Raw genomic sequence first — 19283 nt, 5'->3', positions numbered from 1 at the left:
TTTCAATTTTCCTTGGCAAACTCGCCAAAACTGATGTTTATCAGAAGAAATCAGACGTCATAGTAAATCTATCTAAGGTTCTGGATAAATATTAAAAAACCAAATTAGGTGCCACATAGTAGCAGGTCACTTACCGTGCGATCTGGTCAAAATTACCGAAGGCCTGATCTCTCAGCTGCATCACCTACAAACAGGGTGGTAAACACACCTCAGAGCCACTGTGAGGATTAAAGCATTTATATAGTGCTTAATATGACACCTGATAGCAATCAGAAAAAAATGAGCTCTTCTTAATATAGCTATTACTAATCTACTTGCACGGCCTTAGAGTTCAGTCTTGCCTGAATTCAAAGACCTCAAAGAAACTGGGCCCTAGCTTTCATTTCCTATTTTTTTAAATGACCAAGAAGAGTCCTGCTTGTAAGCTGCTGATTTACCAGATCCGCTGTTCTAGGTAATGACCCTTTTTCCCTTAGTTTTCTTCAACAAGGTGCCCGAGCAGTGGCTTACTCTGCTATCTCCAATGTAAACTTTTCAGTGGTGTGCTGGACGTTCAAAGAATCATGAACGGCATTAAAAGTAAAACCCTGGTAAAGGCATGAGGCCAATAGTCGACCACATCAAAATTATCACAAGGAACCGAGTTGCTATGCCAATGACAGGGACCTGTAGGAACCAGAGAAAATAAACGACAGTAAAATTCACCGTCGGCTAAATGAGTACCAATACGAAGGGGAAGCCTCCTGCAGGTACCAGAACGTGACAAGCTACTTAGAAACAAGGACATCTTAGTGGCTTAGGCAACATGTGTGCCAGGCTGGCGGTAGGGAAGGAAGCCAAAAGCTGCATGAGCACACCGGGCCATGGTGAAAACGCAAGGAACAGTGAACATGCACCTAGTTAAAATGGCATTTACATAGATCTTTCCAGGCTTCTTGTATGAGAATATACTTCAATCTTTTATTTGACCAAGATTAAGCCATTAAAGCACATAACACAGAATGGAAGTCGTATCCCGTAAACCAGTACCTGTCCACACTCATGGCAGTGAGGGGAACCAAAATCCAGGTTGTGCTATAATTCCACTTGTTTCTAGAATTAATGTCTGTCTAACATCAGTCTGAAGCAACAGAACCTTTATCAGATTCCCCTTTAAAGAAAAACCCAAGGAGAGATGATCAAGCACAAATGATCACTTCATGCATTTTATTGATAGTCTATATTTTAAATCTGCAGTATGACATCTTACATATGGAAAAAGCTTCTTCCTAAAAGATAACTATTAATAATCAAACCAGCTTTAATATGACTGACCTTTCAAGGTCTTGTTTTGCATTAAACAAGTTAAATTTTAGCAGGTGTAAAGCACTGTACAAAACAAAAGGAAACTCGGTACATTCTCAAAATTGAATACAGGGCTTCCCAACCAGGAGTCTGCTGGGTAGGTATTGGAAGAGGGTGTCATGTTTAGGTTTCAATCGAAAGAAAATGAGAAAGCAGATAAGGCAAGCCAACCAAATTCATTTCACCTTGTGCCCCTTTCTGCTGTTTCGCAAGTCTCTCCCAGAGGTCGGGAAGCCCTGGTGTAACAATCACTTCAGTCTTTACACAACATACATTTATGTGCTTCGTGTTCAGAGACATAAAGGCAGCCTTTGTTATGATTCCCCCCCCCCTCTGAATCCCTTCAGGTTCTCATAGACTTCAGGAAGTTGTCCAAGATGGCTGCCCACTTCTTTACATAAACCCAAGTATTACATAAACCCAAGTAAACATCTATCCCCAAGCAGCTCTTCCTGGGAGAAGATAAAACAGGCACAGATATGTAACCGGGCCAGTTGCGTACCTACTCAACTCGATACCTCATGGCCCTCCATCTTTAAAAGCAGCACCAGGGACAAATGGAGCTCTCAAGAGGTAAAATCCCAACACTGGACAGTTAAAACATATGGATCAATCCGTTAAAAGAATGTTACCAGAGGGGCACTAAATGGAGTTAAGGCTGGGCAGCTGGTTCAACCATACCTTAGTATTGGAGTAAATCTGCAAGATGAGGAACTGATAGAGGAACCCTAAAATAACTAGGCACAGTAGTATGATGGGGTCACTTTCACTGCGTGTCTTTAAGATATCTACCTATCACTCAATCCAAGTGACTATAAAGCAGCTTGTGGGTCTGTAGCAAAGAAATACTAATAAAAAACAAATACCTCACTATAAGTTTGAGTGTTAGCAGGTGTGCCTATTTCCTTCAAATTTTAATTAAAACACCTCCATAGAAATGAAAATAATCATAAAACTCATAAACTGTTGTTATCCCTTGCAAGTTCCAACACTTCAATAACAGCGCTATTCTATGCTGCATTTTAGATACAAAATGGATTTACTTAAATCAAGTGACATCGCTCACTTGTAGGGAATATTAGATAATGTTTTAGAAATGTTCCAGTTAAGAACTCAATTTCAGAGTGCTAAAATTTTTAAAGGGCAGGTACTGAACTCACAGCTGTTTATTAGTTGCTTATTTAAAAAATCTGATTTAAAAATAAGTTAAATACTAGTTCTTCAGACCTTGCACTTCAACTTTCCAAATAAAGCATGTTATGATTTACAATTTCAAGTGTGTTTTGCAATAGTATACAATTTACTAGTTAACGCAATGATTCACAACACTGTTATTGAATCTTAGACATACTGAAGAATTATACTAAGGAAAGAAACACTTGACACTTTAACATGTGCCTTATCAATCTCTTGCATCACTAAGGTACAGAATACTTTACAAAATAGCAATCAGCATAGTCTTGTAAGACAAGAAAAGAATAAAAGTGCCCTGCAAACGTGGCTTCTGTAAGTACTTAACGCTGGTAATAAATTTGACAGGGAAGCCAGTAAGGTAAAATTTCAAAGTTCATATAAGGCAGATTACAAATATTTTTCGTTCACAAAAGAACAAAGGAGAAGGGGGGTAAAAATATCTTCCATCTTTAAAAGTATCCACAACCACCACAAGGTGCCACTGTATTCTAGCAAGCTGTAAGAAGGGCCTTTGAAGAAGCCTTTTGCAACATTCAGTCACCTCCCTACCATGTGGGTATTTTGGGCAAGTTGTGGCTGATGCTCGACTTATTTCACGTCGTGGACATTTGGGAAGCAGGTGGCTAAATACAAAGCATATGAAGTGCAACCCTTCATAAATATGACGTGAGGGAATGACACTAGGAGAGCGCACTTGGCACGGAAAGGACGTGTTTTCCCAGGGGGGAAAATAACTTGAGGTAACACAGATGACCAGTTTCCTAATCTTAAAGTTTGGAACAGCTCCAATGGTGTTTTTAGAGATTTCATGCATACATAAATATGTGGATATCTATGTATCTCTATAAAATCTTGGTGCTACACGTTTCTGTTGTTGTTAACTGTACAATGATTACCTACACTCCAACACTAATGGGAGCCCTGTCCTCAATCCCCACTAACACCACTGAGATACGACTGTGTTCTTTTTAGAGCAAATGTTTCAAATTATCAACATGGCTCTTCTTCTAGTGCTGCTACGGATCCAAGTCTGCAAACTTTAAACCTCACTATTCGGTTTTGGTTTTTAGTACCAGTAAACCGCAACCTTGACAACTGCTTGGAGTTAAACAACAGTAACACCTCAAACGTTTCAGACTAGTAAGTGAACTTTTAAAAATACCTGAAATATTCAAGGAAATTGTTTTTAGTACTTTTCCCTATGCTTTGAACAACGTCAACTCCCAACATGATTTTCCTGGTTCCTATTACTGCATGAAGTTCGAAGTCGGTCTTCAAGACAGAACTTTCTTTAATAAAGAAAAAGTGCAAAGATACAAAATGAAATGTAAAGTCTTTTGCAAGAAAATGCTCCCTCAAGAGAACAGGTGTCCGGATGTTGGTGGGGAAAAAAGGTTTTTGTTCTCCACTGTGTATCTGACACCTACAAATGAACTTGTCTTTATGGTCCACAACACTAGTAAGTATATATTAATCATGGACCTTGCAAAATTAAAAAGATAATAAGCAAATTCCACTAAAATATTTGTATCCATTCTACATAATCCAATGGAAATGAGTGCTATTAAAAAAGGGGTCCACGTGCACATGTGCACTGTGCATTCTAGTGAAGGCTAAAAACTTAAAAAATTCTATTTCCAGTGTTTAGGAATAGGTTTAATATCTACATTCATAACCAGAATTCTGTACGAATTACCTCTCACTTGAATACTTTACAAATGAGTAATACATCTTGGGAGCTTAGGGAGGTACCTGTTGTCAATGACTTTTATGCTTAGCTGCAGTTGTTTTTAAACTATAGAAAATGAATGCCCCTATAATAATGGGACATTTTATACCAAGAGAAAAATGGGTTTGTTCTTAGCCAATCAGGACTCCCCTGCAGATCTGAAAACCATAGATTACACCCTCAGGAAAGGAGACAAGGAGGCCCACAAATATAAAGGAATCCTGACTTTTAAATGGACAATTTTTTAAAAAGATAAAATGTATAATAGAAGCGCCATAGACAGTGGTTTCTGCTTATATTAAAAAAAATAAGTGAAGCTTTGTTTGGACATTATTTTCTTGCAAGAGCAGTACATATCCTTAGTAAACAACTACCATATTTACAAGTTAATTTCCTTGACAGTTAGGTAGGATTGAAAGCCAGAGGAAAACATGAGAGTATGAGCTTTGAAATCATCTTTATAGCTACGCTGCTAACAGTTAAGGTACCCAGAGAACTTCTAACAGACTGATTTTGTAGAGTCTGACTATGTCCGGGTAGTCAGCTCACTTTGTTAACGGCCAAGGATGTGCTCAATTCCTCTTTGGACCCATGGGCTTCCCCCAGAAAAAAAAAGAGTCCTCCACAGTCAGACTACCCTTAACCCCAACCACCGTCCAAAGAGAAACTCGGCACCAGTACTGGGGTTCTTCTCAGATCTATTGCTCCCACTAAGGGAACAACATAAAGTGCATGTCCCATAGATAGTTAAGCCAGCAGTGTCATCTTCGAATATGGGCAGCACAATTAAAACATGATTTCAAATAACCCAACACGACTCACTTGCAACAAAGGATAAAAATCCCTTAATTATTCACCTGGTCTTTAAATGTGAGCTGTTAGGTCCACGTTAGAGAGAGAGAGAGTGTAATGAAATAGTAACACGTGTGCACTGGTACCTTAAATGACAAATCTCGAAAACAACGCACATTCAAGACTTTCCTGTTAGTACACACATCTGTACCAATTGTTAGGCTAAGCTAAAAGTGGTTTATAGTCTTTCCTCCACCTTTTTTTCTGAGGAGCAGACTTGTAAAAACAATGCAACTTGTGCTACATGATAGTGGTTTTTCTTCAACCAAAGCTCTGACAAATTCGCCAATCTACTCCATCTGCTCAAAGACCTCACCTTCTGAACAGTCAGTGTCTGTGCCACCGTCTTCACGACAAGCTGAAGCTCTTCAGAGCAGTTTGTTTTCCTCCTCCGGTCTTTCATTTCCTGCCTAAATCCAAGTTGACATACACCATTTCCACTGGTCTTCAGTGTAGTTCAGTCCTGCACTGTCCTTCCCTTGTGTCACAGTAGCTGCTCACATACTTTAAATATGTTCTGCTCTTGACATCTACACACTTACAAAAGCAGCTCCGTACTCTGTTTGGTGTGTTTACTAGGTTGGCTCACAGAAAGCAGTTTTCTCATTTCTAAGCATGGGACTTTACAAGTTTTAACGCATTATTACAACAGTGCATTGGAAAAGTACTGAGCCTCTACAAAATAGCTTTACATTTTTAAACAAACGAATGTGATTTGTTTCACTTACACAAGCATAGGCTTTTTAATATTTCCACAAGATAAATATCTCAATGAAACTATAAGCTCACTCTACAGTGTGCCACAGTGATGGGCTGAGGAGACAGTTAGACACTTAGAAGACCCTAACCTTAGTGTTATTTACACTGACATGTCCAATATCACCTTGTCTGAAAGGTGAACAAATGATATTCAGCAGGTAGCTGAATCTGTGCCAACTAATAACTGGGGACGGACGGTACAGCAATCACTCAGGAAGATATACTGAACCTAGTCTAAACTGGGAATTTCCTTAGCCCCTCTCCTACGGCACGGGAAACTTTAAAGATCAGTGTGAAACAGGTAAGAGCCATTGCTAAGGCAGATCTCTGAAGGTAACAAAGGAGAAACTGACAAGCATATGTGATAAATCATCAGCAACCTCAATCACTGATACTGAAATCAGATTTTTATGTCCTAAAACGTTGCTTTTTAAATATTTCCTTTTATTCTGGAACAGAAGGTGGGGAAAGGACAGATTCATTCAGAAAGCAATGACTCAATTCAGGTTGCTACTTTACATTTCAGTACCACTCAAAAAGTGGACATAAAGCGAGTGATTCCTATTTGCCCATCACTATGCCAGCTACAGCCGACAGTCGCGACCTTAATTACACAACGCTTTCTCTGTTACCAGAAGCTAAGACTGCTCTGCGACAAATAGGACAGGTAGAATTCTCAGATAACCAGCGGTCGATGCAGTGGACATGATACTCATGGGAACAAGGTAGTTTCCGAAGTTTGTTGCCTTCTGTGTACTCTGTAATGCAAACACTACAGGTTTTTAATGCATCGTTTTCGCCAAAACTTCTCATTGCCAAGTTGTCAATCTGTTCTTTGGTGAGTCCTCTAGGTTGGTCATCGTCATCCTCATTTAAGAGGAAAAACTGAGCCAGACTAAGGAAGGGCAGAGAGCCACTTTCATCAAATGTGACCGGGGCCCTGTGTCGCCCCTCTCGCCTGGCACCCGAGGAGCCTGACGACGAGCTTCCTTCATTACCGCCTTCCAACACCTCTGAGCTAGTCTCTGAGCTCTCCCCACTGGAACTGGAGCTAGGGCTGGAACTCAAGCTGGAACTCGAGCTGGAACTCGAGCCGGAAGCAGAACTGCCACTGCCACCAGAACCCCCTCTTCCACTCCGTGACTCTGCCCTTTCCACATTTTGACTCGAGACTGAGCCACTAGGCTCTGAATCACTATCACTGTACATAAAGTAGCTCAATTCACCAAAGCCTGTCATTATTTGCCTTAACATGGTCTGAATTGCAACAGATGTAGTCTCACTTAAACCAGTATTTAAGATTCTACGAATCGGAATTCTGATGGTACTGACATAGGTTCTCACACCTGCACGCTCAGAACGTGAAAACGTACGCCTAAAACCTCCTCGTTCACTTTCATAAGTGACGGTGTTGTTTGGGGTCTGAGACCTCGACCGAGTTCTGCTAGCTATGCTATCTCTCTGCCGATATTCTCCAGGACGGACTCTTCTTACTTGAAGATCAAGGACTATGGTCGGAGGTCTCTGTGCTGATCCTGTAGATTCGCCATTACCAGTTGTCTCTGAAGAACCTGCTCCTTGTGAGGCATTTCTAGTTCCGGAAGCTGCAAAAAGACCTCTACTTAGCAAGTCAGGTCCACTTATTTGCTGTCTCAATGTCACATGGTGCCGGGTTCTAGAACTTCCCTCAGTCTCATTTACCAAAGGATGCTCAAAAGTCTGAGATGAGATACTGTGATGAGACCTTCGTGGGATTTCACTCATTGGATGCAGAGGCGACCTACTTCTCTCCGCTCTCGCTCGGGTTCTCCGATGGTCTGGGCTCCTGCTTCTTGCTCTTCTCTGACCTCTAGTAGGCGGGACTTCCCCGCTGAAGGCTTCAGTTGAATTTCGTTCCGACCTGGATGGCCTTGCAGACGTTGATTCCGACCGTGGAGTTTCCGCTGGCCTTTGGCTGTTGCTGTCCATGTTTTCTCCACTGGAACGTCTTGCAGATGGCTCATTTTCATTCTCTGGGTTTTGACCCCCATTATTACGGTTAACATTGATCTCTAAACTGAATCTGAAATCGCCACTGTTTGGATTAGTCCGGCTCACTGCTCTCCAAGATTGGTTTCCTCTTTGCCCACTTCTCGTAGTATTTCCAGTTTGTCTGACAGAGTTAAGCCAGTCTATTATAGAGTCACCATTAGACACATCATCTGAAGAGTCTCCACCTGTTTTAAAAAGGGACGGGAGAGGGAGAAAAAGGAACTACTAAAATCAGGACAATCATATAATAGTACTCTGAAACTTTGTAATTAGGAAAAAAGGACAAGGATTCTGAACAGATTTCACCTTTATAGATTTTTGTAAACTACGCTGCACAGATTTGCAAGTAAAGGCAGGAAAATTTCAATTCCATTTTGAAGGAGCAAGCTAACCCAAGAAGAATTTAGAGAATTTTAAAAAAGGAATCTGGAGAAATTCAATTTTCAGTACTTCGCCACAGCCAGAACCTAGCGTTCGTACCACTGTGGGCTGTTAGAACACATTTCTCAGTCCACTGTCAAAATGCTAACATAATCAAACAAAGTAAGCACAAGTTATGGTACAGGGCGTGTACTTTAGTTCAAATTACATTTTTCTCAAATGTTCATCAGTCTACAACTTTTTTTCAAGGCTCTTAAGCGTCTCTGATAATACGGGACATTTAAAAATACAAGACTGCTGTAGCCATTGCAAAAATATAAACAAGCTTTACAGGTTTAAAAGTGTCTGAGCATTTCATGTTACCAAGATTTTAAATTCACATGAAATCGGAGATCAGACCAAATGAACAGTCCGAACCTGGCACAATACACATAATGGCACATTCAAGAATCAGACTGTTATCACAGCCTCTTATGTTAGACAGTGAAATTCTCTACTGCACACTGGGAGAGAAACGCCAGACCTAAGGTAGGGGCAGGATTTCTCAACAGTGCTAACTACTTACATTTTTAGCCAGAGAATTCTTTGTCGCGGAGGCTGTGCTGTACATTTTAGTTGGACGTTAAGATGTTTAGCAGCATCTCTGGCCTCCACCCACTAGATGCCAGTAGCATACCCCCCAGTCGTGACAACCAAAATATCTCCAGACATTGCCAATGTCCCCTAGGGGGCAAAATTATATCCCGCTGAGAACCACCCCATTAGAGAATGCAGCATTTCTTTCTGCCAGTGAGGAACTTGCATGTTTATAAGGAAGGAGTAATTCAGAAAGCAGAAGGAAATTTCAATGGAAGTGGAAAATCAAGGGAAAAAATCACACTTAAATAGGTCACTTCTCATATGTCCCAATTAACACAAAGAACCCAAAGGTGAAGCAGAACAGAACACGCTGACATACTCACCAAATAGCAAGAAAATGCCCTTTCTCTTTTTATGAGCAGCTACTTAGCAGCAAATTAATTTGTGCCATTTCTGGATAATCTTTGGCTGACATTAACTGTTATGAAGTCCTTTATCCATTCCATCCTGTACCCACCCCCTGCAAAGCACAACATACCTCTATTTTCATCTGCGTTATGTGGTGGTGGGCCCTCTCTTATTTGTTGTAGTCTTCTCAGCAACTCTTCCTCAGTACTTTCACCTGAAAACAGTTTTAAAATGTTCGTCAAATTACAAAGAAAAACCAATGATGCTTACTCATCTGAGATGAAAACCAAGGAGTGGGGAACCTTCATTTTTTTGGGAGCATGACCTTACAACTTATATTCATACAAATTTCTTTCTAGTTTACTAAATGGTTTTGCATAAACTCTCTCATTCCTTGAAACGTCACCTTTGGGAGGTAGATAGCACCACCTGTACTTTAAAACAAGGAAACTGAGACTGCACGAGGCTGACGTGCTAATAAATGGCAGGGCCAGAAGGCCAACTGAGGCATTCTGATTCAAGTCTGGTACTGTTGGCTCAAAATGCACTCCCTCTCATTAACTAACACCTCACCTTTTGAAATGTGAGCAATCACTCAAACATTAGGAAATTAAACAGAAACGAAGAGGGAGGAAGATAATGAATTTTAAGTAGGATCAAATGGGACCTAACTGGGCAAAAGAGAATAACCAAGCACAAAGTTCTGAGTAATTGACAATGTTACCCAAGGCTGGCTCTGGAGGATTACGACTGGGGCATATGCTGGGAATTGGAGATGACAAAACAGACTAAGTCTGTCCTAGGAACTAAAGTTCCCATGAGCTCTTCCACACTTAAGACTCATGTCTAGTAAGTTAAATAGAGCTAACAACAAAAACTTGGACAGCTCCACTCTTTTCAATGCAGCTCGCTGTAAGTTCATAAATAAGGATAATTCCAAATAGAAGTGAAGAGAATCAAGTAATAAGTACAGCAGTACATGCCTTCTGTATCACTTGCATTAAAATCATATTCCACAATGACTAAAGAAACAGAATTTCAAAACAGGCTATTTTTAAGACCAGCAATTTACATATATAAATTCTTAAACTACATATTGCATACCTGGGGTGCCTAGCAAATTGTTATCCCGCATGAGCCTATAATCTTCTTCACTCAGATTATTCACAAATTGATAGAAAGCTTCTTCCCGATCCAATCGGTCCATCTGACTTCTGCGCTGTGCTGCAGACTGATCACCACTTCCTTTATCGTTAGAATCTGAGCTTTCCATCTTGATGAACAAGTGGAAAATGATCTAAAAGGAGAAAGAAGATCAATCTTGAAAACAGAAGTCAGTATGCATCCTATAGAACAGTTTCAGTTATGTGACAATCTAGAATGCAGATCAAGACGTGCATTCTAAGACCTCAAATGAATAAGATTTCAGCAGAGTAACTCCTAAAAAGCCCTATTATACTAAGAAAAGACTAGGTCAGGGTTGGCAAACTATGACCCATGGGCCAGCCTTTTTTTGTGGAGTACAGTTGCTTAAAGTTGAGGATATTGGAATATGTCAGTAATCAACTGAAAAACAAGGCAACAAATGATTCTGATTGCTTGTTCTTGGCTCTTGGTGAGTGGACAAGTGTTAACTGATACTATTCAGTCGTTGATTATCCAGGATTTGCACTGAAGTAGCCGCCTCTGTGAATCTGCGTGAAGCAACTACCGGTGGTATTTTCAAAGAAACTGAGAAAACACTAATTCAGCACAACCTGATGTGGAATTTGCTAAGATGTATTACAACTGAAATGGTGGTAAAAATGTGTAAAGCAGTACAAGACCCAGTTGAACAAATTTACAAAGCTTGTGAAAATGTGATGTGTTTAAAGCCAGTGGTTATTTTTTTTTTTTTAGCTGAGCCATCCTGCTACCTATTGGTAGCTTAGCGGCTGCTCAGCTCGGGCTGGCATCGAACCGCTGTTGCTCAGAGCAAGCCAGTGGTTATTCATTATATTATTCCTGAGTAGGTGGTCGGCAGAAAGGATTTAAAGCCATCATGTTACTGAACCAGCAGTGTCAACTGTGAACGTCATTCTGCGGACTTAGGGAATCTTTGTCACAAACAGAGCCTGCATATCCTGACTCGCTCTATCACTTGCTCATTCTGACAGCTTAGCACTGGTAACGTTTTATTGTGACTTGTACCTCGGCCCAAGGCTGAATTTTTTTTTGAATGAGATTACTCAATTACTATTACCAAACAATGAGTGAATGGCTTGGGAAATTAGCTTTTCCTACAGGCTTCAACCTAAAATTGCAAGGCAAAACAGTGCTTATGCGTAAAACTTATACTGCAGTAAAGTCGTTTCAACAATAACTAACACTGGAATCACAATGTCAAACTGCTTTGTGCACTTCTTGTGCTATCAAAGAAACGAGAGCTGCATTCCAACATACATTTATAGCAGGTATATTTTCTGAGCACAAACTACAGTTCCAGGAGCATTTTCTGGACCTCAGTGTTAGTACAAAGGAAATTTCCTCATTTCAAAATTCATTTAACTGTGCAACTGAGGCGCTTCTGTGTAATCTTCAATTCTGCAGTGTAGAAGGTCAATGTCAAGAGCAGAATCTAACAGAATTCTATAAATGCCTACTAAGGAATGAATATGCTTCATCAAAATTATATGCTTGTGACTGATTAAGATAGCAATACCTCTGTAAGTGTGAAGACATTTTTGAAGAAGAACTATGGAAAGTCTCATTTCAAGTCAGTAGCACTAGATAAACTTCTCCAAATGACTTTGATGGCAAGGAATAAGTTTAGCCCAAATTAAGCAAAATGTTATCTGCCTTCCCCCAAAGAACACCATGCTTCTCCTCAGTAGACAGATACTATAAAACATTGTATTCAATTATTATTACATTGAGTTTTATCAAGAAAAACTTTGTAGAAATTTGGCCTCTCTATTTTTATATAAATAACTATGTAATATGCTCAATTTTGCTTTTTGATTAGAAAAGCCAAAAATGATTACTATGTGGCCTTTTACAGAAAAAGTCTGCCAATCCTTGCTCTAGATGTTACATAAAACTAGCCCCAAATTCTCAAGTCATTGACTACTTATCTGGCCTTCAGAAACTGCTATGCTGGCAGATTTCCACACACTCTTCCCTAACCGCTCAATGAAAAGCCACCTATAATAAGAGAAGTCTCCAAACAAAACTTTCATTCTGCAATTTTTTCTCTTCTAACTCCAGATTCATCTCATTGAAGTTCATTTCATGATGACAAAATAAAAGTTCGTTCCTTGAACACATGAAAATGTGATTTGTGGAAAAGAGGGAACCTATGTTGGTACTAGGATCTAATCACACACACGACACATGAAGTCTCTGTGTGTTCACATGTCAATACTACAGAGAAAAATAACAACAAACCCTCTTTCAGATATAAAAATCAAAAAAGCCTTCCCACCTGTCTGCTGAGCTTAAATAAATTTTAGTCTAGACATGGACACATCTAGAGCTCCACTGTTTGCCTCAGATCATTATTCTTAGAGCTATCCTCCCACTATTTAAACAAATGAGATGAACACGTGGAGGAGGGGGAAGAGCGGGAGACCTTACTGTTTTGGGGAAAAGCTTCCTAATCTCCTAACTAAGAATCCTTACTTTTGGTAAGACTAAACGATAGAAATTTCTGAAAGATGTTTTCATAGTAACTTGAAACCTTAAGAAGACTGGAAATCAATAGCTTAAATAAAACACTCATAAAAGTTACATGGGCCAGGCAATAACAAAATTAACAAATCACCTTTTCCCATAGCTAAGTAATATGATTTGGTATTGGTAATAATAAGCAGCCAATTTTAAAAAATATATAAAAGCACAAAGGAAAAAAAAACAACTTCAGCCACATTTCCTCAAACCAAAGAGAAGCACAGTAACATCTGGCTAATGAACTTAAGCAGTTAGCATTTTGAAAGTTAGGATGAAGTTCACTCGTGAAGGATCAGTAAATAGTTCTGAAATTAATTTATAAAAGGTGCAACTCAGTAGGGCCAAAGGCCTTTAAAAATATAAATATTTCGAACAAGGCAAAAATGTCTGGTAAGTTCTGACATTTGAAGGACCTGAAGCAAAGGTAACAGAAAACTCACATACCAAGTACTGTTAGAGGAATGGCATGAAGTCTTAAGAATAGAATCAGGGAGGTTCAAGCGCACTAGGAACAGAAACTTACAAAAATATGGGAAAACTTTTTAAAATGGCTTTGAAAACCAGAATCTAAAACAAGAAAGGGGGTCTTGTACTGAGCAAGTGGGGGAGTCGGTATAATAACAGAGGATGGCGTGTAGAGGCACTCAACTTCTATTTTGTTTCTATTGTATTCAACAAGGAGAATCACCTTCCAACTGGAACAAGTGGAAAAAACAAAGCTTGTCAGAGAGAATGAAGAGCCCAAATGGCACAATTTCTAATGATAATCTTTGATAAATAATAGAGAATAGGAAGGATACTAAAATACTAGATATCAGAATGATCTAATCTTCAAAGGAGTGAAGTCTATAAACTATAGCACGGTATAATCTGACAATAAAGCTACAGGAAAATTCTGCAACAGACTATCAGACAGATTGCAAACACAGAGGAAAATGTTAACCACAATGGGGTTCACTGCCAAATTAACCTCATTTGCTCTACACATGGATGGTCCTCAACCTTGACTGGCACATTGGAATCACCTGCGAAACTTTCTCTGGGGTCGACCAGACAGCGACATTAAAAAAATTTCACAGGTAATTCTATTGTGCAGCCAGGGCTGAGAACACCTTTGATCGGGGCATCCGGATAATACTGTGGAATAGTCTGGCTTGGTTTCTGTGAAGCAGGCACTGGAGAAGGTTTTCCACCCTATCGTTTTGGAGAAATGCACTTCAACTAAGTCTCCAAGTGATGCTGCAGCTGCTGCTCTAGAATCATTGAGTAGCAAGGAGTTTGAGGACCAGACCATGTATAAGAGAAGCACGTGCTTGAATACCACCCTCTAAGGTTAAGGAGCAAGGTTTCCGCCAAAATTTTACTACCTTCACACTTCCCTCAGCCCCTTTTAGACTCTCCCCACTTCATTCATCCTTCAAGGTTCAATGAAACCTTACCTCCTAAAAAACGGTTACTATCTTACCTAGCAATTTTGTCATTCATCTCTGCACACAGAATTTGTCTGTGCCACCAGAGTGGCACTTCGTGCCTTACGTGATCTTTTATATTTTTGAAATGTTAATTTTATCAGTATATCTTATTTACCCAATGTAACGAAAAATCATTTCAACACATTATCAATATAAAAATTAGTGAAATGTTTTACATTGTGTTTTTGATACCATCTCTCCAAAATCTGGTGTGTGTTTTATATTTCCAGCACAACTCAAACTGGATGCTAAATTTGCAATAAAGTGAAATGTAGTCCTACAAAAACAATATAAAATGGAAAAATATTTGACAGGGCTTCAGGTTTTTTATTTAACTTAATTAAAATGAAAGAAAATTTAAAGTTCAGTTCCACAGTTACACTAGTGACATTTCAAGTGTCCAGTAGCTACAAGTGCTTTGTGGCTGCCATAATGGACACAGTGCAGCTTCAAAGCATTTGTTTGTAAGGTAGAGAAATCCCACATATGGAAAGGGTTTCAAAGCTTTCCCAATGTATTGTTCATGTTCTTTAAACCCACTAATTATACACCCCTTTTGTTTTCCAAAAATAAAATAACAATGTTGAATACCCTACAAATACACATCGGAGAGATGATTCTTTCCTATGCTCCCAAATCTGCCAGATTCACTCAACCTTTTTAAAATTTCTAACATTTCCAAATGGAAGCTTGAGACAAAACATTCTACCTCTATTTAAAACCCTTTTGACAGTGATTTTAGAGACTGTTAAATCCTAAATAGCTCCTGCCTGATGAGACCAGAGATTAGTGTATTCCATGCAACAGGGATTTTTATTTTGGTTTAATTTTATTTTTTCATTAAAAATGTACACAATGAGACACACTCACACAGCAGCAAGTGAGCAGATCCAGCTTCCTATTACTTCCATAACACGCTGCTCTCCTTTCCCCCACCTTCTCACACATGCCAGAGAAAACCAAGGCAATTTTCCCCCCACTTGACATCCCTGCCACAGACTTCTTTTTTATTTTAAAATGGCAACCAAACCATCAAGGCTTCATTAAACACAATACACGATGTTTTTGCTAAGGTCTAGGTTCCCTTTAAAGAAGCGCTTTGTTTTTTGTAGTGGATTAGGGAAAAGGGAGAGAGAAATCTTGTTTGCTTCTCTACTTTTGCCCAAAGCCTCCATTCTCTCTGCCTTATTCTGCATTTCCCCTGGGCTGGGAGTGGGCAATCAAGAGATTTCAGCACTGGCAAGACACCGCTACCCTCTGAGGACATTTAAGGGGTGAATTATTGCTGTAACACCTGCAGAGATCCCTGGACTCGAGGTAATCACATTTTGAAAGAAAAGGAAATCATAAGCAATGCCCTCACATGCCTGGTGAGATAACCTTACACACAGCCAATGAGCCTGGTCTCATTTTAAGCAGTCCCTTCACCACTTAAGTGGCATATAATGGAAAAATATAATCAATCTAAACCACAAGTTCAGCTCCTGGTAGATGTCATGTCACTGATGTTTGTTAAGTGAAAGCGAACATTTTAAAGGTTAAAGCACGCTAAAGATGTCAGGAGACCACAGTCCAAATGATCAAATACAGGAGCTCTGCATTTTGGTGTGAAAACAGTAGTGAAGAAGGATGTTAACAAGATGGGTCTCTAGAGCCTACTCTATGGGGTCAACAACTTTTTGTGGCCCATTTTCAGTTTAGTAAGAGGAAAAAAGAATCCCCACACATCTCTGGGCTCCTTCTATCATAATAAAAAAGAGGGTCTTAAATCTATTTGTCATCTTACTCTCAGTCATAATGTTCACCGGCATAAGTCAGGAATTTTAGATTGAGTATACAATTAGCATCAGCCACTTTTAAACTTAAGTATTTCTATGAAAAGCTTACCAATAGAACAACTGAAGAGAAAAAATATAGAATTGTTTTTAATTACTAGACTTTATTTTTAGACCAGTTTTTGGCTTACAGAAAAACTGACCATAAAGTGCAGAGTTCCCACATAGCCTTTCCCTTACTCCCCCATTCCCCTTATCAGTAACACCTTACATCAGTGTGATGCATCTGTCAGAATTGATGAGCTACTATTGATACATTACTATTAACTAAGTATAGTCAATGATGGTGCAACAACTGTGTATATAGTGCCAGGTGGGTATTAAGACTAACCGGGGGATCAGTGCAAAAGTTATATAAATGTCTAACCATTATGCTCTACATCTGAAACTACGGATTGGGTTGTTGGAAAAGTCATGACGCATTTCTGCAACGAAAAACAGAAAAAAATACATCATGACTTCTCAGACAACCCAGTAATATAATACTGAATGTCAACTGCAACTGAAAAAAATAACTAAAAAGGAAAAATATATAACTGTTGTTAAATCATTTAGCTCTCCCCCAGTTATAAGCAATACCCATCACTCTATCCACCAGCCCTTTCACCTATATTTCCTTCAAACCTCATAACAATCCTATGAAATAGTAATCAGCACCTCTATTTTACAGACAAGAAACAGCACAGTGAGGAAGTGATTTACACCAAAGGCCATGTGGCTAGCAAGTGGAAAGAGCCAGTAATTAAATGCAGGTCTCCTGATTCCAAATCCAGTCAACTTTCCACTAAATGGACAACTGCCTCCCAATATATCCCCAGACTACATACACTTTAAAATACACTCCTTCAATCCCAATAGGCATGTTTAAAATACTCAATCTCACTATGAGCTTTTTATGCCAGGTTCACTCCTGGTACAAACACTTCCAAAATGACAGAACAGCTTTATAAGCAGTATGAACCCCGTAGGATTTATTTTTCAACAAGTCAACTTTTAGTATATTCATTTAAAATACAGTTACCCCTTGGATAAACCACATGTTTTATTAATATTATCTCTCTCTCAGCATACTGTGTGCCAATACATCCAAATCCATTCCTAGAAACAAACAGCCAAATTAGAAATTTTGCCCAGTCATTTAAAAAACTACTCGTTTGGTCAATGAATGTATGACTGTGTCAGGCAAATTTAATTTTCAGGAGGAAAAGCCAGCAAGAAAACCAAACCTGAGATTTATTAACTGTATTCAGGGAATTTAAAGCAGATTTTATTCACCGTGAGAATTTTAAAGCATTGTTAGTGATCTGCATTTCTCCTACAGTCATTATCATATATTAATATAAGCTATGCAGACCACTATGTTTCTGATCACTGCTAAAAGTAGTTCATTTAATTCTCCTAATCCATGTACATCAATGTTTTAAAAATGTAATTTTTATGAGGTTGGGGCAAAAGTCCCTTAAAACATACTGATCAGTACTAATCGGTCAGGAGACTTGGTGCTAAGTATGAACACACACATATTATATTCAATGGACATACTGCATCATAGCACCCAATTAAGGCACCAAAATACAGTTAACAACATGCTTTACAAAACTGAATTCTGAAATTCAAATGTTCCTTTGAAACAAGCCTTATCTATTAAGTCTGGAAGAAATAATGTCTTTTTAAAAACAGTACAGTATGGTGGGAGGGAGGAATGAAGATAACCTACTATCAACCAATTACTAAAGTATCTTGAGCATTTCCCCCCTTTGCATGTGTTCATACAAGCCTCTAAGTCAACAGTGTTCTAAAGCAGAACATGCCGATTAACAAACACACAGAGTTATCAACACAAAAATGTGTCACTGAAAAGAGAAGGGCAGGCACCATTCTGTTTGCCACAAAGCTTCACTGAGAACCTCATAGAGCAGATGTGAATTATGACACGTGATCCTTGTCAATAGAGAAAACGTTAGCTCAATAATATCATCACCAAGATGAAAAATACTTAATGCAATTAAAAAAATCAAGTCACAAAGAACTGCTGAATTTGATGTCAGGATATAATGTACCATCTCATGTTACCAAAAGTGTTGGGAATTCTCCATATATACAATAGAATGTTTCATTAAAATTTTATTGCATTTGGAACAGACAAGTAAGGTTGAAAACAACCAGATAACTTTTTTATTCTATGAGTAGCAGGGTGGTATTCAGCTCTGTGAAAAGGAAAAAAACAAGAGACAAGTAGATTCTTGCTTTGGCTGTAACATTAACTAGTTATGTCAATTTGGCCAATTCATTTAACCTCCAGGGCCTCAGTCTCTCCATCAATATTAGAGTATTGGATTAAATTATTTTCAAGGTACCTTCCAGTTCTATGAATTAAGACATAACCAGTCACATTACAGTATTAAGTCAGGAAAATCAAGCTTAAGAAACAACACGAATAACTAGGACATAAGCTTAGAAGCTATGCTTTTTTTCACTGCCTTTCTTTCACTCATGCGCTTCTATCTCCCTTTTTGTGACTACCTTACCTTTTTGAAGAGAAATATAAAGCATTCCTCTTTAAACACAGGGCAGGATTGACATTTCACTGTTTTTACTTACTCTCACCACCCACACAATTTGTTGATTATTTCCAATATTGGCCTATCAGAGGACACTACCCAGGGCTCCACCATGGCTGATATAATAGCAATATGAGATTATAAAATATTATTTGCATGGCAATGTTAGCTTAGCCTTGCTTGTATTCTTCCATCTTTATCACTTGAAAAGGACAACAACAAAAACAAAAGGATTCAGAAATGTCCCTCATGTGTCTAGTCTCTAGGCAGGAAGTCTACTGACTTGCAGCTCACAAACAATGTTGACTACTACAACCATCTAAAAGTTAAATTGAGGGCCGGCCGAGTGGCGCGATGGTTAAGAACTCGCTTGGGATGCCAGAGGGCCCCGGTTCGGATCCCACATATGAGGGCCAGTGACACTGCCCTC

At 39.1% G+C, this 19283-nt stretch overlaps 1 protein-coding gene across 1 annotated transcript in view; it reads right to left on the bottom strand.

Annotated features, from left to right (window-relative positions):
* Positions 1-1191: 1191 nt before the first annotated feature.
* The window catches only part of RLIM (ring finger protein, LIM domain interacting), a 23530-nt gene continuing 5438 nt past the window's right edge, over positions 1192-19283 (bottom strand). Inside the window, exons 2-4 of the mRNA XM_019630785.1 lie at positions 10382-10574; positions 9408-9491; positions 1192-8094 (exon numbers count right to left, since the gene is read on the bottom strand). Coding sequence (XP_019486330.1) covers positions 6488-8094; positions 9408-9491; positions 10382-10550 — 1860 coding nt within the window. The 5' untranslated portion in view covers positions 10551-10574 and the 3' untranslated portion in view covers positions 1192-6487. The remainder of the gene's footprint in view (positions 8095-9407; positions 9492-10381; positions 10575-19283) is intronic.

This window comes from Hipposideros armiger, unplaced genomic scaffold (assembly GCF_001890085.2).
Source record: "Hipposideros armiger isolate ML-2016 unplaced genomic scaffold, ASM189008v1 scaffold_944, whole genome shotgun sequence".
Taxonomy (NCBI): Eukaryota; Metazoa; Chordata; class Mammalia; order Chiroptera; family Hipposideridae; genus Hipposideros; species Hipposideros armiger.
This window is presented reverse-complemented; position numbering and strand designations above follow the sequence as displayed.